This window comes from Vicia villosa, unplaced genomic scaffold (genome assembly GCF_029867415.1).
Source record: "Vicia villosa cultivar HV-30 ecotype Madison, WI unplaced genomic scaffold, Vvil1.0 ctg.000212F_1_1, whole genome shotgun sequence".
Classification (NCBI taxonomy): domain Eukaryota; kingdom Viridiplantae; phylum Streptophyta; class Magnoliopsida; order Fabales; family Fabaceae; genus Vicia; species Vicia villosa.
This window is the reverse complement of record NW_026705078.1, coordinates 1,261,611-1,286,680: the sequence shown is the minus strand read 5'-3', so window position 1 is coordinate 1,286,680 and position 25,070 is coordinate 1,261,611. Positions and strand designations below refer to the sequence as shown.

Genomic DNA, 25,070 nt, shown 5'->3' with positions numbered 1-25,070 from the left:
GACGGAGACTATTTAATTTGTATATATATTTTATATACATATCTAAATCATCACTATATTATATTTATTTACTATTTATAACGACATTGTGCGACACGTGCCAACGCACTGGTAGATGACAACTTAATTATTTTTTTTATTTTTTCTACTAAAATATACATTTAAGACGAGTTGAAACTACTTATTTTGTATATATTTTATAAACATTTATTAACCATCAATATACTATATTTATTTACTATTTAAAACAACACTGCGCGACCTGTGCGAACACACGGGTAGATGACTACTTAATTATTTCATTTACTTTTTCTACTAAAATATACATTTTTTATAGACCAAAATTACTTAATTTGTATATCTTTTATATTCATTTCTTAATCATCACTATATTATACTTATTTATTAATTATATCGACTTTGCACGACCCGTGTGAACGCACGGGTCCTTTACTAGTTTAGTTTTAAAATCAATTTCAAACTTTAACTTTTTCTCTTTTGTTTAAAGAAAATCAGATTTATCTACCACTTCACCATTAACATAGTGAGTATGGATTAACATACCATTGATTATTGTTTCCCACAACTCAAAATTAAAACTTTGAATGAAACTTTTAAATCTAGCTTTCCACAATTCAAACCTATCATCATTAAGTGATGGATGTGTGTTTAGGAAAGTCATCTTGTTTAAAGAAGTGTTGGAAGTCATCTTCATCATGAGATGATTAGTCTTTAAATAGAAGTTGGGATATGATACCAATTGTGGAATATATGACTTCGTACACAAAGAGAGGGGTTGAATTGTGGTGGTTTGAAAAATGTTGGTTTAAAACATAATCATTTGAGAAATTAGAGTTAATTTTTTATTATAAAATAATTGATTAGATATGCTACAGAAATTCAAAGTAAAAAAATAACTGTAAAATAAAAGAGATAAGGGAAGAGAAAGAACACTAGAGAATTATACATGTTCAGCCAAAAAGATCTAATTGAGTCCCAAATGATTATTTTTGAGAGTATCCAGTAGTCTTGAGAGCTTTTAAAAGGTTATGCCCAAGAACCCCTTATACAAGGAAATGAAGATTTTAGGATAGCTTCTAACTAAACGACAAATAATACTTAGAGTGGTTAGTCTCCAAATCAAACAAATATTTTGCACAAGATGATCTCGAACCAAGAAGAAGTTTTGAGTTGGCTATCCTCCGAATCAAACTAGGGTTTTACATAGGCTGACCACAAACTGAATCAAAATTTTTATCAAGCTGATCTCAAACCTACTGAGTTTTTACACCAGGCTAAACTAAAAAACCAAGAGAGATTTTAATAAGGCTGGTCTCGAACCGATAGAACTTTTAACTAGATTGAGTTCAAGAACCGTTGTAGATGTTTTCACTAGCTAATCTTCATGAACCAAAAAGATATATTTCTTCAATGGAGAAACTCATCAACCGTACAGAGATTTCCTAAGACAATCTCCTAATACAAACAAGATCTATTTAACTGTTTTAGCTCATAACCAAAATATCTACTTCCTATGGAAGATTATTTAGCCAAGAGAAAATTCACTCATGGTAAATTTACAATTTTTCCCTCACCCAGAACAATATTCTTCACTTATACTTAAGAACACTCTTGAAGCACTATGGCTAAAATATGTGAGAAAATTTGAGAGATTTAAAGAGATGATGAGAGAAATCAAAAGTGAGGTTTTCAAATTTTTTTGGATGTGAAAAGTGATAGAGAAGCTCTTATAGGATAAGGCGTGATTTAAATTTGAAAATAATCCATGAGTCAAATAAATGCTCTAATCAATTAGGCACCTAAAATAATCGATTGTTGTGGCACAAAATGGAAGTTTTTGAGATAGAGTCGTTACCAATCATTAAGAGACAGTCTCAAGCAATTATAGAATCAATTAAGCATTATCTAATCGATCAGGCAAAAGATCTAATCGATTAGACAGTTAGAAAAAATCTCCTAATCAATTAAACACTCTCCTAATCAACTGAATAGGCCTCAAAATTTTTTTTTATAGATTTAATTTAAAAAGTGAGAGGTTTCTCAAATCTTTTTAGTGTATTTATGATTTATCCATAATGTTTCCAGAAATTCCCTTCTGCCTTTACAAGACACTAGTCAATCAAACTAATACAACCAAACAAGTTTTCACAATTGCTCTCTTTCACACTCTGAAGCTTCAAGTCTTGGGCATCGCTATCTTTTATTTTATTATCAAACAAAAACCTTGAGTTTTATTGATGAAGCTTGAGATATCTTTATGTTGATCATGATCATTTGAAAGTTTCAAAGGTTAAACCACTGATGATCCTTGACTTTGGTTTTGACTTTGAACAAATATCTTCAGCTTCATTTGGGAGGATAACTTGATCAACCATCTCATGCATCTTTTATTGCTTGAGCTATCTTTAGCAAGTTCTCGACTTCAACTGTTGTCATCATCAAAATAAGAAGCTACCAATTGTCTTGCATATTTTTGATCTATAAGCATCACCATCTTGGATCAATTACTGATTATACCTGCAATCACATATACCCACACTACGACACACCCCGACTAAGGTGCTCCATTCAATTACCTCTTTATGGCCATTCCATGAGTGGAGAGCTGAGATTCTCATACCATTCCCATTGGCCCCCTAACAGAAAAATTCATGCTTGTAGGTGTGGATTACTTCAATTACTTCAATGAAGATGTGGGTTAGTTAATGATCCTGACTTTTCTACTCAAAAAACGTCTTTTTCCACGTTTCTCACGACTGGATGATTGTAAAACTTTGAGACGAAGCGATACTTCCTTGGATGGCATGTCATCGTTGCCTCTCCTTGGACATACCCTGGGTATTTCCTTGAGGAGAGTCATCCTACGGATATAACACTACAAATATCAATTTTAAAAAAAAAAAAAAGAATAATTCATATATTTTTTCCACAATTAATTTAAATCAATCAAACTAGTTTGAAGTTTGTGGTGTTCATGATGAAAGTAATGAATAAATAAAGTAAATCCAATTTAGCCGGTCTATAGTATAAGGGCGGCCTTGTAGGATAGATTGAAAAGGCATTGTCTAGAGTTGGGTGATACCATCAAATTTTTGTTTCTGATTGAATACCATCATTATTCTAGCAAAAAACGGTGGGCTTAAATTATGAAATAATGTGTTTATGATTAGCAACTTGTAATGTTCCATCCTTGCACACCTTGTTTTTATATTAATTTAAAAACTTCACCACCTTAGTTTCTCAACATTATTTCAACCACATGAAGTCTATAAATCTTCATTATTAAATGTAGGAAACAGATTCCTTGCCTCCATCATAAGTTAAATGTAATAACTCCTATTACTAGTTATTAGACCGTACTTATCCTATGTCCTAATTATCATTAAAAAACAATCTTAAATCCTAGATTCCCTCACTCACAAGCTCATGGCATGAATTAAGGAGAAAAACTCGGTTTCAAAAGTCAAAACCTTGATAAAACCAATTGCAAACTGTTTCTCTCTAACTGCACTATAAATGGGAACATAGCCTTGTCTATTTCTCTTGCACACAACACAATAGCCTTTTCTTTCTTAGCAACCCAAATTCATTTCTCTTTTAGTACTGTTCCACATTTGTTTCTTTTCCTGGTGAAAATGGCAGGGACATTCATATGTACACTTTTCATGACTTTGCTATTTGCTGTTTCGGCATTTGCTAATTTTCATCATTCCAGGTCACCAGAAGGTAATGTTCAACTCTAATCCTGCTAAATCATAGTATTTGTTAAGGTAATATATAGTGCATGCATGTAACATGTTTGAATGTTTGAGTCTAAGCGACTTAATTCAGATTATTAGGCGGTTGACATGTCAGTATCGTGTCTGGTGTCTATGTTAGTGCTAGATAGTGCTTGTTGAAGTGGTTATGTGTGTTCCTTTGCTCTATGTTTATTGTATATAACTTTAACTGTATATTCTTAATTTCTGATATGTTGTTCTGTTTTTTGTTTTTCTTTGGGTATTTTCACTTAAAGTTTTCTTCCAAAATGGGAACTTTGAGGAGAAGCCAAACCCAAGAAACCTAAAGAAAACAAGACTTATAGGGACACATGCACTTCCCAAATGGGAAATCAATGGTCTAGTTGAGTACATCTCTGGAGGACCCCAACCAGGAGGAATGTACTTCCCAGTGACACATGGAGTTCATGCAGTTAGGCTTGGAAATGAAGCCTCCATCTCCCAAACCATTAAAGTCAAACCTGGTCAATGGTATGCTCTGATATTAGGAGCCACAAGGACTTGTGCTCAAGATGAAGTATTGAGAATCTCAGTACCTTCACAATCTGGTGATGTTCCTTTGCAAACACTCTATAGCCTCAACGGCGATGTCATTGCTTGGGGATTCAAGGCTAGTTCTTCTACTGCAAAAGTTACTTTCCATAACCCTGGTGTTCAAGAAGATCCTACTTGTGGTCCACTTTTGGATGCTGTTGCTATTAGAGAGTTCTACCCTCCAATGCCTACAAGAGGTAATGAATTATATTCATGAAATCTAGATTCTCTACCGTCTCTCAATAGATCCGGTCAAATATCAGCAAATTAAACTTTTTTTTTGTTGTTGATTTGTTGAGATTTGATTGGACTAATGAGCGGGACTATAGAGAATCTAAGTGACATTTCTACTTTAAACTAAGCATGTGTTTGGAGCAGAATTTGCAAGCCATTTCTTGCGTCCTGACATTTTTGACGTGAAAATATAAAAGCTACGTAACTAAGCTTCCACGTCAACTAGGCTTTTTGACGTGGTTTTTGTGCCATTTTTTCAAACATACACTAATACTATTAGTTGGTTTGTTGCAGCTAATTTGGTGAAAAACCCTGGCTTTGAGGAGGGTCCATTTCCGATTTTCAACTCAACCAATGGTGTTCTTCTCCCTCCAAAACAACAAGATCTTGTGTCACCACTCCCCGGTTGGATTATTGAATCCCTCAAAGCAATTAAGTTCATTGATTCAAACTATTTCCAAGTACCGTTTGGACACGGAGCAGTTGAGCTTGTTGCAGGAAAGGAAAGTGCCATTGCGCAAATTTTAAGAACAGTTCCAAACAAAGTCTACAACATGAAATTCACAATTGGTGATGGAAGAAATGGTTGTCATGGATCAATGATGGTTGAAGCTTTTGCTGCAAAAGATACTCTTAAAGTTCCTTTCAAATCTGTAGGAAAGGGAACATTCAAGACCGCAAGTTTCAACTTCAAAGCAGTTTCAGACAGAACAAGAATCACATTCTATAGCGCTTTCTATCATACAAGGATTGATGATTTTGGATCTCTTTGTGGCCCGGTTCTTGATCAAGTTATAGTATCCCCAGTTGCCTAAACTATTCTTCTGTCACGCGTTGCGATTTTATTTCATGCTTTGTATAATTTGTGTGAAGATGAGTTTTTTTCTTCATCTTTTTAGTCTTGTGACCAAATTTGTTTTCCTGTATACATGAGGCCAATTTTAATATGTTCATCTCAAACTTTGATATAATGATATTTTCTTACGACAATAATACTACATCGACACTGGTAATAATTTAAGATTTACATGTATGTGATGAGTCCTGAAGAAGTAGCATAGCGTTAACATTTAATGCAAGTGTTATTTATATTATAAGAAAGATTCGTACGGTTTAAGGATTAACCTGAGACACTGCCTGCATTGTAAAGCTAGTAGCAAAGATAATGAATGCTCGCTGAGACACTGCCTGCATTGTAAAGCTAGTAGCAAAGATAATGAATGCTCACATGATAACATGCACACAGAGGAAATACGGAAATGTTATATCTTCTGCTAGATCAACCCTGTTTTGTCAAATTGGTGTGCCTAGAAGGATTTACTAAAACAATTTAACAAAAACAATTTAACAATTCATTATAATTATTGTTTAATAAAAATTGATCATAAGATAATTTATTAATGATTGATTATATGGTTGGGACCCACAACCTGAGTTTGAATTAGTAATACATATTTGGTTGGTAAGTTTAAGGTTCTCTGCTGGTAGAATATGCTGACTAAATTTTTCTTTGTCAGGTAAGAGTATTGTTTGGTTGAGTATAGTTTGTGGTTATGAAGAGCTTATCAATCATCATGGTTCTAAATTGCGGTTGCATTGTAATTATCCCGCAGTTTGTAGTCTAATTATATCAAGAAGCATATAAGTGCCATTGAGATTAAATATTGATCTTTACAGCACTTACTAGATAGAACAACAGATCAGAGCCTTATCAAGAAGCTAAACATGACAAAAATGTAAATCAAAGTGTAAACTCTAAATTAACCACATTCCGTTACATGATTTTAAATAAAAACCATAATCATCCAATGATTCTATGTCACAAAAGAAACAAAACAGGGCAAAACTAAGCTATATTATCAAATAAAAACATAATTCACATTAAGTTTCCCGAATTTCTATAATAAAACTATCCCCACTAACTATTAAAAACCCAAAAACCCAACAATAAAAAAGCTACTATTATATATCATAGAGCCCTTCAAAAAATTAGAGCCTATAAAGTTGAACAGCTAGAAGAATATCTCAAAGCCGCCGCCATAGCCATTGTCGTCTTCTTCTTCCATAACTCTTCAAATTAACCTCAAATACAAAAACCTAATCAGAAACAGTATGGTTGTGCCAACAGAGAAGCATAGCTACACATCTTCCGAAGATATAGAATCGCCCTCTTTGTTGCTTGGCCACTGAAAAACACCGTTTCGTAAAGCTTGTTTTCTTGCGTGGTTGCGATTTGGAAGCTGCATGAGAAGAGAAACACATGATTTGGAATTGGAACAAACAGTGGAAGAAAAGAACCCTCAAAAGGTTTTTGTTTTTGTGAGGTGTAGAAACCGAAACACAACTGAACAGGTTTGAGTTTGTTACTTATATATACTTGTTTGTTAGTTGTTACGCAACTTGTACGCGTTAAATCGTTATGCATTTATTTCATTTGATTCCTTTTGTTTTGTTTTTTACACGTATATATATGCCAAAAAAGAGGAGTTTAGTTAGCTACAAATATATTTATGTTTAATTATTTAATATATCTAACAGTAAAATTTGCTGCTAGTTTTCTATTATTTGTCTATATTCAATTCGTGCCAATCTAGAAGGAATAATTTTCCGGATAAGAACATATATTAATTTGGTCAAAAGAACGAAAAGTTGCATTGCATGGATGCTTCGTTCTATGGATATTTCCATAACCAGATAATTTAGGAAGCCTATATATCTATAAAGGTGGAAAGTGGAATCTGCATGGTGTCAATACACCCCACACCCCTTCTATGAACCTTCCATATGATTAATGTCCTTGTCCAATCGCGTTTCTTTTGTTGCAAATAGAAAAAAGAACATAGGCAGTAAAACTGCATTGTGTGACCTATGTCAATTAGACAATCGAGAAGGAGTTTCATAATAATTTATTATTAGATTAAAAAAATAATAATTGATGACTATGAAGCACGACTCTGATACGGACACTGCGACACGACACGACACAGACATTTCGACACCTATAAAATAACAAATATAGGACACTGACACCGACACTGCTACATATATGAGCTAATTTGAACTTAATTGATCCATCTATTATAAAAGAGTTAAAAATATTCTAATAAAAAATGGTGTCTTTGATTTCTTATAACATTGCTTCAATTCGTGTTTAATTCTTTTAGATTTGTGTGACTGTCTTTAAAAAATGTATAAAGCGTATTGAAGCAAAGGAAACAACAACATTCTTTTTTAAACACTTCTTTAAATTGTCTGACATGTGTTGTATGAGTGTCATACGGGTGTCTGACACCGATTTAAAGATTGTCGAAGCAAAGAAAATACATCATTTATTTGACGACATTTGTCTAACTTTTTCGACACTTGTCTGACTTTTCCGACATGTGTCGTACGAGTGTCATACAAGTGTCAGACACCGACGCGTGTCAGACACCGTGACACACCAACTCCTAGAGGTGTCTATGCTTCATAGATTGGTGATGACAACGATATTAACTTTTGGTACGATTGGTGTATTGGTAGAGGGATCTTTAAAGAAATTGGGAATGTGTTCCTTTTGTTCTTAGATAAATCAAAGAAGATTGATGAGATTAGGAGAATATGTCACTCCGAGTAGAAGCCTGGTAGAGTCCAAGTGAGTCACAGGAACAAATATCTCATCATGAGGGTTCTTAAGTGCAACAAGACTCGCTTTATCTTTGGAAGCAATGTCTTGTTTACTTATGACGTACACACCATTAATCCAAGACTCATCAGTCACGACTTCACTCACATAATTTGAGACACAACTGGCACTTGAAGAGACTTCCATTGATCTGGTGGCAGCTCCTTGTCTAGGATCTTTTATCATCTGTTCTTGAGGTTGATCCTTTTGCATCCTAGGAACTGGTTCTTCGACAACTATCTGAGTTTCTTCAACTCCAGCATTTGTACTTGAGTCTCCAGTGTCGGTATCAGATGTTGAGGCATCTTCAGCAGTATTCCCATCAGCTATGGTCGTAGTTGTCTCAACTTCTCTCAGAGTGTTTTTCTTGTTTGATAGAGACACTGACAGTCATATTTGCATAGTCCATTATCACCTTGGACCTGGTAATGTCACATTTCTTTTATTGTTGGACCTTATGGTATATAACTTTAGACTCCTCAAACTTCTTCCTGACAGAACTCACCAACTTGCCCTTAGAGAGGTTATCACTCATGACGTCTGCATCTTTCTTTACACTAGACCCTTCAGCCTTCATAGACTTGGATCTTTTCCCATACATAGCATGTCTCACGTCATAAGACATAGTTTTCACACATGTCCCGTGAAGGGGAACTTTTTTTTCCTTTAGATTAGTATTAGTATGTTTCCCTTGATGAGACAACATATGTTAGGGATATCCAATCAATTTATAGCAGGAAGACTTTGAATGACCAAAATTTCCACAATGATAGCATTTCAAGGATTTATGCACAGGGCTATCGTACATTTTATGAGATATCTTCAGATGTTGGGACACGCGTCTCGACATCTTTTGCTTCTGCCTTCGAGGAACTTCCTTAGTTTCTGAATATTTATCCATCACAGCTGGGCTTCTAGAGTCAAGATTTCTGGTTTTCTCAGTGATTTTTTCACTCTAAAGAGTCTCATCTCTCATAGTGGAACCGGTACTTGACCTCCTCATCATTTGAGTCATGTTGTGAAGGTTTGAGTTCAACAGAACAATTTATTCTTTAAGATCGTCAATAATTGATAAGAGCTTCTCTTTCTTATCCTGTAGTAGAGCAGCAACAAATATGTGCTCTATTACTCTCTTACTTAGTTTTTCATTTTCTAAACACATCTCTGAGAGTCCAGCTGCGAGATCACATACAGTGAGTTCTTCAACATATGAATTTGTATCAGACTTATCAGTCTCCTCATCAGATTCACATGCTCCAGTCATGATATTTTCTTGTTTGACTGATTTCTCTCTGTTTTCTTTTTTTACTCTTCCCCTAACCATGACACAGATGAGCCTCTCCCATGCTCCTTGAGGTATATGATCCGTTTAGTTTGTTCATACCTTTCATGTTTCAATCTGTGCTTGCTTGATATTTTGTTGAATTGCTTTCTCAACAGAGCCAGATCGTCGGATGAACTTTCGGAGCTCATATCTTCTCAAACCTTTGAATTTTTTGAGTTCGAGATATAGGCCATGCTTTTCTTCTGGCCAGCTCTTCCACCAGACACAATAGTTCTTAGCACAGTCATAAGATTATCCACAATCATTGTACTCAACTGATATGAGTTTGTAATGTAGGCTATTTTCTTGTCAAACCTTTTTGGAAGAGATTTGAGTATTTTCTTGATCAGCTTGTCTTCTGACATCTTCTCTCCCAAGTCTTCAAACTCACTCACCAAGTTTTGAACATTCATCAGAAAGTTTTAGAGACTTTCATCTTCCTTCATTCTTAAGCTTTCAAACTTGGCGTTGAGAAGTTGACGGTTTATCATCCTTGTTTGGGAATTTTTTCCATAGATCTCCCTTATAATTTCCCATGCAGATTTGTCCTGTTCACAGCGACTAATTATCATGAAGGTGTCCTTATTAACCCTTCTGAATATATCATTTAATCCCTTGAAGTTTACTTGTGCTGATGATATCTGAAGGATAGAAAAACACTTAGAAAGGGGGGGGGGTTTGAATAAGTGTAGTCTTAAAAACTTGAAAGATAAAAACAATTTGCACAGTTATTTTTATCCTGGTTCGTTGTTAACTAAACTACTCCAGTCCACCCCCACGGAGTGATTTACCTCACCTGAGGAGTTAATCCACTAATCGCAACAGATTACAATGGTTTTCCTCTTAGCCCACGACTAAGTCTTCTAGAGTATCCTGATCACAACCTGATCACCCTAGGAACAAATGCTTAGACACAAGCTAAGACTTTCTTAGAGTATCCTGACCACCACGTGATCACTCTAATTACAACTGCTTAGACACAAGCTAAGACTTCCTAGAGTATCCTGATCAACACTTGATCACTCTAGTTACTTACAAATTAATGTAATCAATTCTAAGAGTATTACAATGCTTCTGAAAAGCTATAATCACAACAGTGATATTTCTCTTAACGTTTAAGCTTAATCTCACTAATATATTACAGCAGCAATGTAGTGAGCTTTGATGAAGATGAAGTTTCTGAGCTTTTAGTTTGAACAGCGTTTCAGCAAGTTAATTGTTAGCGAAATCGTCAACCTTGCTTCTCATCAGAACTTCATATTTATAGGCGTTTGAGAAGATGACCGTTGGGCGCATTTAATGCTTTGCGTATTCCGTACAGCTTTGCATTTAATGTTTCACGCTATTGTCAACTACCTCGAGCCTTGTTCACGCTGTGTCTACTGACGTTGCCTTTAATAGCTTCCAACGTTCCTTTTATCAGTCAGCGTAGCCTGCCACCTGTACTTTCTTCTGATCTGATGTTTGTGAATAAGACGTTTGAATATCATCAGAGTCAAACAGCTTGGTGCATAGCATCTTCTTGTCTTCTGACCTTGAAGTGCTTCTGAGCGTGATACCATGAGAGCTTCAGTGCTTCTGCTTCTGATCTCAAGTTCTTCTGATGCTTCCGTAGACCCATGTTCTGATTCTGCCTTGACCATCTTCTGATGTCTTGCCAGACCATGTTCTGATGTTGCATGCTGAACCTTCTGAGACAAAGCTTCTGAGCGCTGATTTGTGCATACTCTTTTTATATATTTCTTGAAAGGGAAATTGCAATGTATTAGAGTACCACATTATCTCACACAAAATTCATATCCTTGTTATCATCAAAACTAAAAATATTGATCAGAACAAATCTTGTTCTAACAATCTCCCCCTTTTTGATGATGACAAAAACATATATAAATGATATGAATTTGCGATCAGAAAGAGCAGACGGCTAAAGACAATTACACAGCTATAGCATAAGCATGTGAATATGTCTCCCCCTGAGATTAACAATCTCCCCCTGAGATGAATAATCTCCCCCTGAAATTAATACTAGAAGAATTTTAATGATAAAAGACTTCTGATTTCTGCTTCCATAGGACAGCTTTAGAACTTTGAATTTCTTTAGATCCTCGGAACATTCACAGCTTCTGATTTCTGCTTCCATCGGACAGCTTCAGAACTTGAATTTCTTTAGATCCTCAGAACATTCACAGCTTCTGATTTCTGCTTCCATCGGACAGCTTCAGAACTTGAATTTCTTCTTTCATCACTTCATGCTAGATTGTATCAGAACATTGTTGAATGTACCAGAGCATCATCAGAGCATCTCTACATCCTGAAATGTTACAGAACAAAACTAAACGACAGAAGTCAGCATGAATGAATCAGAACATAAAAAATGTTTCAGAGCATATAATATGTATCAGAGCCATATAAGCCATATAGACTGTATCAGATCCATATAAAATGTATCAGAACAAATAGACATAATGTTTCAGATCATATTCTGTCATCAGAATATCTGAACATTCTTCCTTCTTGCTTCTGATTCTGAAGCTTCATAGCACTCAGCTTGCTTCAAGAATCCAAGAGCTTAATTCATCTTGTTGCTTCTTATGTTTCTCTTTAAAAGAGAATCTTCAATTCCTGCAACAACACAACTTAAAAACATAGAACTTTGCAAGTTCTGTTAGTAAAGCAACTGATTAAATCAAATCGTTTATCACATATTTCTCCCCCTTTTTGTCATATCATCAAAAAACATAAAAGATTCAGATAAAAACAAAAAGAAACACACGGAAGAGAAAGATGATTTTCATTTAAGTTCAAACAGACAAGTACAGAAGTACACGAAGAGAAGGAAAACAAGATGCACAAAACAGATGCAGCAAAAACAGAACAACTAAGACTCAATCTAAGATGACCCTAGTCTTGACAAGATCTTGGCCAGCATCTCTTGAACCCCATTGTTGTGCTCATTCTGCTTCTCTATGAAAGCTCTAAACTCAGCATTAACTGAGCTTTGCTCATCCTGGTTCTTCTGAAGAACTTCCAAAGTCCTTGCAAGACGGGAAGGTTCATCAGAAGAAGCTTCACAGCTTCTATCCAGTGGGATGGCATTGTGATCTGTAGCTTCCATTGATAGATCATTTGCAGGGATTTCCTCAACAGGAACTGATTCAGCAACATGATCTTCTACATCTGCTTCTTGCATAGAAGCATCTCCATAATCTGCAGCTGGAATCTCAGAATCTCCATTCTCAAGAGCCTGAAGAATGGCAACTAGATTCCTGGGAGCAGAAGGACCTTCAACTTCTGGTGGGTCAACAACTTCTGGAATGACCAAGCTTGGGTCTTTCTTAGAAGGGTTTTCTCTCAGAAAGTCAAAGAGTGTCTTGAAATCCCCGAGCAGAACTGGATATTGAGGTATCCAGACCACAATCTCCCTGCAAGGGTTAGCTTCCATTGCAGCAGCAAGTCTTGCTTCTTCCAATTCATCCACTAAGGGCTTTTCTTCCAAGGTATATCTTCCTCTGAGACGAGCAAACCAGAAGTCTTCATAGCTTCTCAGAATTCCACGAGGCCGTGGAGCAGCTTCTACACAAGCTTCCTGAAGTTCCATAAAGAGAGCATCTGATTTTCTGCGTAAAATTCTCCAGAATTTCCGCATAGCGACGTCATTCAAGCCAGAGCTTTCAACAATTCTGAGGGTGTCAAAGATGCTTCTGAGATTCCTCTTTACTTTTTCAAAAATTACACCAATAGGGTAGACAAGGCGGGATTTTATTTTGGTTTTTGAAAAGGCAGGATTGGGGATGAAATAAGGTTGAGGTTCTCTATCCAATCTAAAAGAAGATTCTGCTTCAGTATCAGAATCTAACACTACCACTTCAGCTTCAGGACGAGGCTTGGGAGTGTAGATGCAATCACGGAGCAGCTGTTCATGTGATGCAGAGGTTGGAAGACCAGAACCACTATGGTTGTTTTGAGAGGTAGAAGGAATGGGTTCAAAGATTGCATGGGGAGGAGATTGAGAGATGGAGATATTTGTGTGAGGTGGAAAGTTATAGGTGGGTGGAGACGAAGGAATGGTTACAGGAGAAGATGGAGGTGTAAGAACATGGACAGTTATAGGTGATTCTGATGTGGCTTTTTCTGGTTCAGGGATAGGGGCAACCGCTATTGGTGTAACTTCTGAATTACCAGCAGGAGTAGAATCAGGTTCAGAAATACATATACCTTTGGATGAGTTCTGAAGAGCTTTGACCACAGCCTCAGTCTTCTTCTGCTTCTTATTCTTCGGCTCTTCAATAATTTTTGTTTTGCCACTAGAGATTTCTTTCCTTCTGACGCTCGCCAGAACTTCCTGTTGATTCACAGCCTCTTGAACAACATTTTCTTCATCGGATTCTTGAAGAATCATTTTCCTTTTTCTGGTTTTCTTTTTCTCAACAACTTCAACAATCTCAGCATTGTTATTTGACTTCTTCTTCTTCTTCTTCTCAGTTTCCTTCTTTTTCTTCTCAAAATTAACAGAAACAGCCTTAACATCCTTTGCAATGACTTCTTCTGGGACCACTTCTTTCTCAGTGGTAGCAGCAACTTTCTGAACAGTTTTCACTTGATTACCAGAAGGATGATCAAACTTTCTTTTGGTCCTTTCTTCCATCTTGCGATTTATTTTAATTGGAGCACCTTTCTCTTGATCTTTAAGACTTTTATCCTCTTTTTGTGACTTCAGATACCTGGTTCTGACTTCTGGTACCTCATCATTGAAGAAGGTTTCAAATTCAGCTAGAACTGGTTCTCTTCTGACTTTTGTTCCAGCAAGAGGTTGGGGAGTCTTAATGATAGCCTTAATCACTTTCATCTTCTTTAAAGTGAAGGCATTCAGACAGGCCCCAGTTGTGACAGCAAGGTCTTTGATAATACCTTCAGATTCCAGGTTCTCAACAATCTTGGAATGAACCAGAAGATTTGAGATAATTCTACCAAACGGAGTGATGGTACAACTTTTTTCTCTGAAGGCATTTCTCGACTCCTTCACAGCCTTCCACATATGGTTGAAGATAATGTAGATAGCATCAACCTTCTTCTTAGTGGCAATGCAGTACAGAATGTATTTTTGCTCATTGTTGATGAAGTCAGAAGCATGTGTCCCTTTCCTGTGATAGAAACACCCAAGAAGAATCTTGGTCCAGATTTTGTAGAGATCTCTCAAATCCTTGACATTCTTTGTTTCATTTATGTCTGGGTAGAGAGTAGATAAAACATCTTCCCAATTTACCCTTTTATCGATTTCAAAAGCTCCTTCAGCGTTTCTCAGATCAAACATCATCCTTAGGATGTTCTCAGTCACTACCACAAACTTTCCATGGACGAAGGACAAGATTGATTTAGGGGCGACAACTGCATGTACCCAGAATTCCTTGACAAGATCTGGGTAGACTGGTCCACAGAACTCAGCAAACAACGAAGTCCATCCTTGAAAAATTATATCTTCTTTGAGATGAAATTCGTTTTCTTCAATGTTATCAAAATCAACCATGAGTTCACATAGAACTTCTAATTTATCCTTAGGAATGGAGCATGCAACAACTGGAGTGAGTTCCTGATTAACTTCATCTTGAATATGGAGAAGAGTAGATGAACCAACATTTTGAGATGAAGAAGCAGCCATTGAAACAGAATGAACAGCTAGGAAGAACAAATTTTGGGTTTTCGGTTAGGGTTTTAGAAGCGACTTAAGCAGAATTCAAAAGAAAGTATGCAAGAAGAAAGAGAGACACGGAGCGAAAAAGATATATGGGATGATTTGAAAAGAATAAATAGAGACGGATTAAAAAATGCAATAAGATTAGAAAAAAAATAACAGTTACAGAATCAAGAGAAATCAATTTTCATTAATTGAGAGAACGTGGTAAATGAAATGATTTAATACAGTTACCTAGGTCAGCGTCTTTTCAACTGCACGCTTTGTACTAACCGTACATACACGTGTTCACCATCAGATAATAGATGACAGCTGTAAAATTTTCAATAAACTTTACGCCTTCTGATTCTGATCACTGCTTCTGATTGTCATTTTTAAGAAATGATCTGGTTCTGATAGGATCATCTTTCTTCCCAAGGATCACATCTTCTGAATGAGCTGAAACAAGTCTAAGTGATCTTCTGATCCATTGCTTCTGAGACTGCCAGCTTCTGCAGCATTGCTTTTTGGTTCTACTGCTTCTGATATATCAATATCAAAATCTGCAAAATTTTCAAACTGCTTTGGTTTTTCAAGACCAAGCTTATCATCAAACCTGATATTGATTGATTCTTCTACAATCAATGTTTCAGTATTGTATACTCTGTAGCCTTTAGAGCGTTCAGAATATCCAAGAAGGAAACACTTTTGAGCTTTAGAATCAAACTTACCAAGATGATCTTTAGTATTCAGAATAAAACATACACATCCAAAAGGATGGAAATATGAAATGTTGGGCTTTCTGTTCTTCCACAATTCATAAGGAGTCTTATTTAGAATAGGTCTTATAGAAATTATATTCTGAATATAACACGCAGTGTTTATTGCTTCTGCCCAGAAATGCTTAGCCATATTGGTTTCATTGATCATGGTTCTGGCCATTTCTTGTAGAGTCCTATTCTTTCGCTCTACAACTCCATTTTGCTGTGGAGTTCTAGGGCAAGAGAAATCATGGGCAATACCATTTTCTTTGAAGAACTTCTCAAAGAATTTGTTCTCAAATTCACCACCATGATCACTTCTGACCTTTATGATTTTACACTCTTTCTCCGATTGGATCTGAGTGCAGAATTCAAAGAACACTGAATGAGACTCATCCTTGTGTTTCAAGAACTTTACCCATGTCCAGCGGCTATAATCATCAACGATGACTAATCCATATTTCTTCCCTCTGACAGATGCTGTTTTGATTGGGCCAAACAGATCAATGTGCAAGAGTTCTAATGGCCTTGAGGTAGAAACAACATTCTTAGACTTGAATGCAGGTCTGGAGAACTTGCCCTTCTGACATGCTTCACAAAGAGCGTCTGATTTGAATTTCAGATTTGGGAGTCCTCTGACCAGATTTAGTTTGTTAATCTGAGAAATCTTTCTCAAACTAGCATGACCTAATCTTCTGTGCCAGACCCATTGCTCCTCAGAAACAGACATAAGACAAGTCACCTTCTGCTTCTCAAGATCAGAAAGATCAATCTTATAAATGTTGTTCTTCCTCTTGCCTGTAAATAGGATTGAGCCATCCTTCTGACTTACAGCCTTGCAAGACTTTTGATTGAAGATTATATCATAAGCATTGTCACTTAATTGACTTATGGACAACAAGTTATGCGTTAATCCTTCAACAAGAAGTACATTAGTTATGGAAGGAGAGTTACCAAGACTTATGGTTCCAGAGCCAATGATTTTGCCCTTCTGATCTCCTCCAAACTTGACTTCTCCACCTGGTTTAAGCACCAGGTCTTGGAATGTAGACCTTCTTCCCGTCATGTGTCGCGAGCATCCAGAGTCCAGGTACCATGACATTTTGCTTTCTGTCCTCTTTGCCCCCAAGGATATCTGCAACAGAAATTATCTTCTCCTTAGGTACCCACAATTTCTTGGGTACTTTCTTGTTAGTTCTCCTCAAGTTCTGATTGAACTTGGGTTTAGCAAAATATTTAACAGGAGGAACAACATGATATTCTTTAGGTTTGTCAGCATGATATTTCTTAGGATGTGTCACAAGCTTCTTGGTGTGAACAGTGTTAAACTTCTGTGCATGTGAAGTGAGCCTAATATCATGTGCATGGCCATATTTGAACTGATCATACAAAGGCTTGTATGTGATCTTCAGATCATCAATAGGTTCAAATTTATGTGAGGTATCACCCTCATAGCCAAAACCAAACCTTCTGTTTCCAGAAACACCATATATCATAGAAGCAAGATGACTTATGCCAATACTTCTAGATAAGAACTTTCTGAAGCTCGAGTCATATTCTTTCAGAATATGATTCATGCTAGGAATGGATTTTTCTGTTTCAGAAGGAGATCCACTATCTTTGGATAGATTTAAAACTTTTTCCTTCAGTTCAGAATTTTCCAATTCCAGCATCTTAGTTTCAAATTCAAACTGCTTTTTCAGCTTTTTGTATTTGATACTAAGATGAGCCTTAAGTTCCAGAAGTTCTGTTAAACTGGAAACTAACTCTTCTCTAGATAGTTCAGAAAATACCTCTTCAGAATCTGATTCTGATGTAGATTCTGATCCATCATCTTCTGTAGCCATCAGCGCGAAGTTGGCCTGCTCTCCTTCAGAGTCTGATTCTGATTCTGATTCAGAATCATCCCATGTTGCCATAAGACCTTTCTTCTTATGAAACTTCTTCTTGGGATTTTCCTTCTGAAGTTTTGGACACTGGTTCTTGTAATGTCCAGGCTCATTGCACTCATAGCAGACAGCCTTCTTCTTGTCAGATCTTCTGTCACCAGAAGATTCTCCACCTTCAAATTTCTTTGAACTTCTGAAGCCTCTGAACATCCTTTGCTTGCTCTTCCAGAGTTGGTTTACCCTTCTGGAGATCATGGACAGTTCATCTTCTTCTTCAGATTCTGATTCTTCAGGATCTTCTTCTCTAGCCTGAAAAGCGTTAGTGCATTTTTTAACATTAGATTTTAATGCAATAGACTTACCTTTCTTCTGAGGCTCGTTTGCATCCAGCTCTATTTCATGGCTTCTCAAGGCACTGATAAGCTCTTCCAAAGAAACTTCATTCAGATTCTTGGCAATCTTGAATGCAGTCACCATTGGACCCCATCTTCTGGGTAAGCTTCTGATGATCTTCTTTACATGATCAGCCTTGGTGTAGCCTTTGTCCAGAACTCTTAATCCAGCATTTAGAGTTTGAAATCTTGAAAACATCTTCTCAATGTCTTCATCATCCTCCATCTTGAAGGCTTCATATTTCTGGATTAGAGCAAGAGCTTTAGTCTCCTTTACTTGAGCATTTCCCTCATGGGTCATTTTCAATGACTCATATATGTCATGGGCCGTTTCCCTGTTAGATATCTTCTCATACTCAGCATGAGAGATAGCATTCAGCAAAACAGTCCTGCATTTGTGATGATTTTTGAAATCTTTCTTTTGATCATCAGTCATTTCGCTTCTCGTGAGCCTTACACCAGTAGCTTTAACAGGATGTTTGTAACCATCCAACAGAAGATCCCATAGATCAGCATCTAGACCAAGAAAGTAACTTTCCAGTTTATTTTTCCAATATTCAAAGTTTTCACCATCGAATATTGGTGGTCTAGTATAACCATTGTTACCATTGTATTGCTCAGCAGAGCCAGATGTAGATGCAGTTGGATTTGATTGAGATTCACCAGCCATCTTTTACTTAAGCGTTTTTCTCTTCCTGAATCTTTTCTAAACACGGTTGAGTGCTTGCACCTTAGAACCGGCGCTCTGATGCCAATTGAAGGATAGAAAAACACTTAGAAAGGGGGGGTTTGAATAAGTGTAGTCTTAAAAACTTGAAAGATAAAAACAATTTGCACAGTTATTTTTATCCTGGTTCGTTGTTAACTAAACTACTCCAGTCCACCCCCACGGAGTGATTTACCTCACCTGAGGATTTAATCCACTAATCGCAACAGATTACAATGGTTTTCCACTTAGCCCACGACTAAGTCTTCTAGAGTATCCTGATCACAACCTGATCACCCTAGGAACAAATGCTTAGACACAAGCTAAGACTTTCTTAGAGTATCCTGACCACCACGTGATCACTCTAATTACAACTGCTTAGACACAAGCTAAGACTTCCTAGAGTATCCTGATCAACACTTGATCACTCTAGTTACTTACAAATTAATGTAATCAATTCTAAGAGTATTACAATGCTTCTGAAAAGCTATAATCACAACAGTGATATTTCTCTTAACGTTTAAGCTTAATCTCACTAATATATTACAGCAGCAATGTAGTGAGCTTTGATGAAGATGAAGTTTCTGAGCTTTTAGTTTGAACAGCGTTTCAGCAAGTTAATTGTTAGCGAAATCGTCAACCTTGCTTCTCATCAGAACTTCATATTTATAGGCGTTTGAGAAGATGACCGTTGGGCGCATTTAATGCTTTGCGTATTCCGTACATCTTTGCATTTAATGTTTCACGCTTTTGTCAACTACCTCGAGCCTTGTTCACGCTGTGTCTACTGACGTTGCCTTTAATAGCTTCCAACGTTCCTTTTGTCAGTCAGCGTAGCCTGCCACCTGTACTTTCTTCTGATCTGATGTTTGTGAATAAGACGTTTGAATATCATCAGAGTCAAACAGCTTGGTGCATAGCATCTTCTTGTCTTCTGACTTTGAAGTGCTTCTGAGCGTGATACCATGAGAGCTTCAGTGCTTCTGCTTCTGATCTCAAGTTCTTCTGATGCTTCCATAGACCCATGTTCTGATTCTGCCTTGACCATCTTCTGATGTCTTGCCAGACCATGTTCTGATGTTGCATGCTGAACCTTCTGAGACAAAGCTTCTGAGCGCTGATTTGTGCATACTCTTTTTATATATTTCCTGAAAGGGAAATTGCAATGTATTAGAGTACCACATTATCTCACACAAAATTCATATCCTTGTTATCATCAAAACTAAGAATATTGATCAGAACAAATCTTGTTCTAACAATATCTCCTTATCATCCCAATCTTCTTCAGCCTTAAGTACATCAGTAACAGTGCCATCTGTACTTACAACTCTAGGAGGATCCCATCTTTCGACAACATTCCTCCAAACCTCGTGACCCAAGGCTTTGAGGTAGGCCTCCATGTGAACCATCCAACACTCGTAGTTGGTTCTATTCAGAATAGATATCATTGTCACTGCACTCCCAACCTTGTCCATTGTACTAGAAAGTAACTCCCTGAATCTCACCCAGAGTTAGAGTAGGATGTTGGCACTGATACCAATTGAAATTCTGGTATCAGATATGAGATGTCAAAGGAGATTTCACGACACAAATATCTATGGACTAAACACTATGGAGCAAAACGATAAACAGTAAGGGACAGTAACAGAAAGTAACAGACACAAGAAAATGTTTACCCAGTTCAGAACAACCTTCCTACTCCGGGGGCTACCAATCCAGGGATAAAATCAATATACGATACTATCAATTTGAAGCTAAACAACCTCCAATTTACAACTTCTCACTTAATCACTACCCTTCCTATGACTTCTACCTAAGACTCACCTAACCAAATAAGGATTCCTAGAACCCTAATAAGGATTCCTAGAACCGTAACAAAAACAAATATAAGTTCCATCCAAAACTAGGTTTAGGCCAGTCTATTTATAGGATTAGTATAGACTGGGTTGGGCTTTAAAAACGCAGCAAAGAGGCTGCACCAAGTCTGCTACTTGTTCTCCAAGAAAATAGGTCTTCAATCCAAACTTTCCTAAATTGTCTCCAATTATAGAGAGCGTAAAAAGCAACATATATCTCTGAATGAATCGATCTTGGATGACACATAAGCTAACTGAATATTTCAAAATATTTTGTAGCTAATAAAACGGCTGATACACATGACACATCAGCTCCTGCAGACACGATGTCCTACCCGCCTTGTTGGAACATCTTTGTTTGACATGTTGAAACCTGTATGTTAGGACATTTTATTCAACATGTTTCTGCTAGGTTGGTTTTACCAAAATGCATGCCAATCTTAGAGAAACTACAAGTGAAATCTCCCGGGGTGTGACTGGACTGGAGTACTCTTGTTTTGAAAGAGGAACCAAGATATATCATTGTGTTCTTTACTTTCTGAACTATAATTTTATGTTATTCATCATTCAAAACAGCCCCTACATCATATTCTAGCAAGTCTAACTATCCTCTCCCCCTCTTAGATTACGCACTATATACCTACAATACTAACCTTCAATTTCCCTAAAGCATCTGTATTGCATCTCTCTTTTAGAGAAAATTTGCAAAAAAATTACTTTGGGTTGTTGAAATTAACAACACTTGTTGTATTGTAGGTTGGATAAATAGAAAGAAGAGTTGGAGTGCACCATTTAGATGATCGTCAATAGGCTAAAAACTTCTCTTTCAAGTGCCTATAAAAATCTAAAAACGCTCGTAAATTGTTTGACGAAATGCTTGAATGAACAACAACTTCTTACAATGCTATGGTCTTTGCTTACATTCGCAATGGTTGTAGTCACCAACATAACTTATGAAAGCAATGGATCACCCGTTACAACTCACAACCCTTAGTTTGTAATTTATGACAACATTGCACTTGTCCATAGTGAAGGATAGAAAAACACTTAGAAAGGGGGGGTTTGAATAAGTGTGACTTTAAAAACTCTTAAGATAAAAACAATTGCACAATGATTTTTATCCTGGTTCGTTGTTAACAAAACTACTCCAGTCCACCCCTTAGAGTGATTTACCTCACCTGAGGATTTAATCCACTAATCAACCTTGATTACAATGGTTTTCCACTTAGATACCTTCTAAGTCTTCTAGAGTATTCTGATCACACCTTGATCACTCTAGGAACCTTTTACAAATTAATGTAAACAAATTCTTACAAGAGTATTACAATGCTTCTTAATAAGCTATAATCACAACTGTGATATTTCTCTTAAGTTTAAGCTTAATCTCACTAAGATATTACAACAGTAATGAAGTGAGGTTGAAGATGAAGTTTTGAGAGCTTTTCACTTTGACAACATTTCTGTATGTTTGCGTAGAGTATTGTATTCAGCTTCTCATCAGAACTTCTATTTATAGGCGTTTTGAGAAGATGACCGTTGGGAGCATTTAATGCGTTGCGTGATCCATACAGCATTGCATTTAATGTTTCACTCTTATGTCAACTACCTCGAGCCTTGCTTTTCCTGCTTTAACTGACTTTGCCTTTAATAGCTTCTAACGTTCCATTTGTCAGTCAGCGTAGCCTGCCATCTTGTACTTGCTTCTGATCTGATCTTTGTAGATACATTGTTTGAATATATCAGAGTCAAACAGCTTGGTGCAGAGCATCTTCTTGTCTTCTGACTTTGAAGTACTTCAAGCGTGATACCATGAGAACTTCAGTGCTTCTGCTTCTGATCTCAAGTTCTTCTGATGCTTCAATAGACCATGTTCTGATTTTGCTTGACCATCTTCTGATGTCTTGCGAGAGCATGTTCTGATGTTGCATGCTGAACCTTCTGAGTCAGTGCTTCTTGCGCTGATTTTGTGCATACTCTTTATATATTTCCTGAAATGGAAATTGCATAGGATTAGAGTACCACATTGTCTTAAGCAAAATTCATATACATTGTTATCATCAAAACTAAGAATATTGATCAGAACAATTCTTGTTCTAACAATCTCCCCATTTTTGATGATGACAAAAACATATATAATTGATATGAATTTGCAATCAGAATCACAGATGACCAAAGACAATTACACAGTTATAGCATAAGCATATAAACATAGTGCGTGAATATGTCTCCCCCTGAGATCAACAATCTCCCCCTGAGATAAATACTGGAAGAATTTAAAAATAAAAGACTTCCCTGAGTATTTTCCATTTCAGTTGAGACGTTCACATTTGCTTAAACTTCAGAACATTTAGAGCTTCTGCTTCTTGCTTCCCTAGGACAGCTTAAGAGCTTTGAATTTCTTTTTGAATCATTGCATGCTTTGATTGTATCAGAACATTCTTGAATGTACCAGAGCATCATCAGAGCATCTTTACATCCTGAAATGTTTCAGAACAAACTATACGACAAAAGTCAGAGCATGAATGAGTCAGAATCATTCTTTTAAGAAGGAACATGTATCAGAGCAACAACTCTGGTACGTTCTTAAAAGAAATATATATCAGAACATATAAGGGATAAGAATGTGTTAGATCAAATTCTGCCACGAGAATATCAGAACATTCTTCCTTCTTGCTTCTGATCTTGAAGCTTCACAGCACCAAGCTTGCTTCAAATTCCATGCTTCTTTACAAAATTGCATTTCCCCATGTATTTGCTTCTCATGTTGAGCTTTTTCAGAATATCTTCAATCCTGCAAAAATCTCAAAGACATAGAACTTGCAAATATTGTTAGGAATGTTGAGACTTACTCCCAGCAACTGATATAATAAATCAAATCAATTATCACGTTTTCTCCCCCTTTTTGTCATAACATCAAAAAGCATAAAAGATTCAGATGAAAAACAAACAATATGAGAGAAGAAGATAATATTTCATTGATTCAACAAAATATCAGAAGATACAGAAGGAGATGCAAGAAACAGATGCAAGAAACAAGAGACAGCTAAGACCAAAGGACTACGACTAACCTAGCTTAGAAACTATCTTGGCCAGAAGGTCTTGAATCTTAGAGGTGCTTTCAGTCTGCTTCTTCATGAAGGTTCTGAGTTCCTCATGCGTTTCCTCATGCTTATCCAACCGAGAAGCTAGAGCATCTTGGTTCTGTTGAAGAGAGATTCTCTAGGATCTGAATGGAATCTTGCACACAGACAAACACTAAATAAAATATCAGGTCTAGAACAGTGAGATATAGAAGAGATCCAATCATACCTCTGTACAACTTCTGATCTACATTCTTACTTACCTCATCCTTACCTAAGATACACGTTGGATGCATAGGAGTCTTTGCTTCTTTGCTTTCAGAAAGATTAAACTTCTTCAGAAGTTCTTTCACATACTTGGTTTGGTGAACGTATGTTCCTTCTGATGTTTGATTGATCTGGATCCCAAGGAAATACTTGAGTTCTCCCATCATGCTCATTTCAAACTCAGCCTGCATAGACTTAGAAAACTCCTTTCCAAGTGTAGAATTAGATGTTCCAAATATAATATCATCAACATAAATTTGGCAAATAAGAAGATCCTTTTTAAAGGTTTTACAAAAGAGAGTAGTATCCACTTTTCCTCTAGTGAAACCATTATCCAGAAGGAAAGAACTTAATCTTTCGTACCAAGCTCTAGGAGCTTGCTTCAATCCGTATAATGATTTCTTTAGTTTAAAAACATGATTTGGAGACTTAGAGTCTTCAAAACCAGGAGGTTGGTGGACATAGACTTCCTCATCTATATAACCATTTAAGAAGGCACTCTTAACATCCATCTGATATAGAGTGATGTTATGTTGAGTGGCAAAAGAAATCAATAAGCGAGTAGATTCTAACCTGGCCACTGGTGCAAAGGTTTCTGTATAGTCTATACTTTCTTGCTGACTATAACCCTGAGTAACCAGTCTGGCTTTGTTTCTTACAACTACTCCCTTTTCGCTTAGCTTGTTTCTGAAGACCCACTTTGTACCAATGATGTTAAATCCTTTTGGTCTAGGAACAAGATCCCATACATCATTCCTTGTAAACTGATTTAGTTCTTCTTACATGGTAATTATCCAGTCTGCATCTTCTAGAGCTTGATCAACAGAAGTTGGCTCGATCAAAGAAACAAGACATAATTGGAATTCTGCATTGTTCTTAAGGAATGCTCTTGTTC

General features: G+C 36.6%; 1 protein-coding gene across 1 annotated transcript; it reads left to right on the top strand.

Moving 5' to 3' along the window:
- The first annotated feature begins 3,469 nt into the window (after positions 1–3,469).
- LOC131625394 (protein DUF642 L-GALACTONO-1,4-LACTONE-RESPONSIVE GENE 2-like) lies at positions 3,470–5,578 on the top strand. The gene is made up of 3 exons (XM_058896256.1): positions 3,470–3,747; positions 4,037–4,531; positions 4,863–5,578. Exons 1-3 carry the CDS (start codon positions 3,657–3,659, stop codon positions 5,381–5,383), a joined length of 1,107 nt encoding a protein of 368 aa, XP_058752239.1. The 5' UTR covers positions 3,470–3,656; the 3' UTR covers positions 5,384–5,578.
- The last annotated feature ends 19,492 nt before the right edge of the window (positions 5,579–25,070 follow it).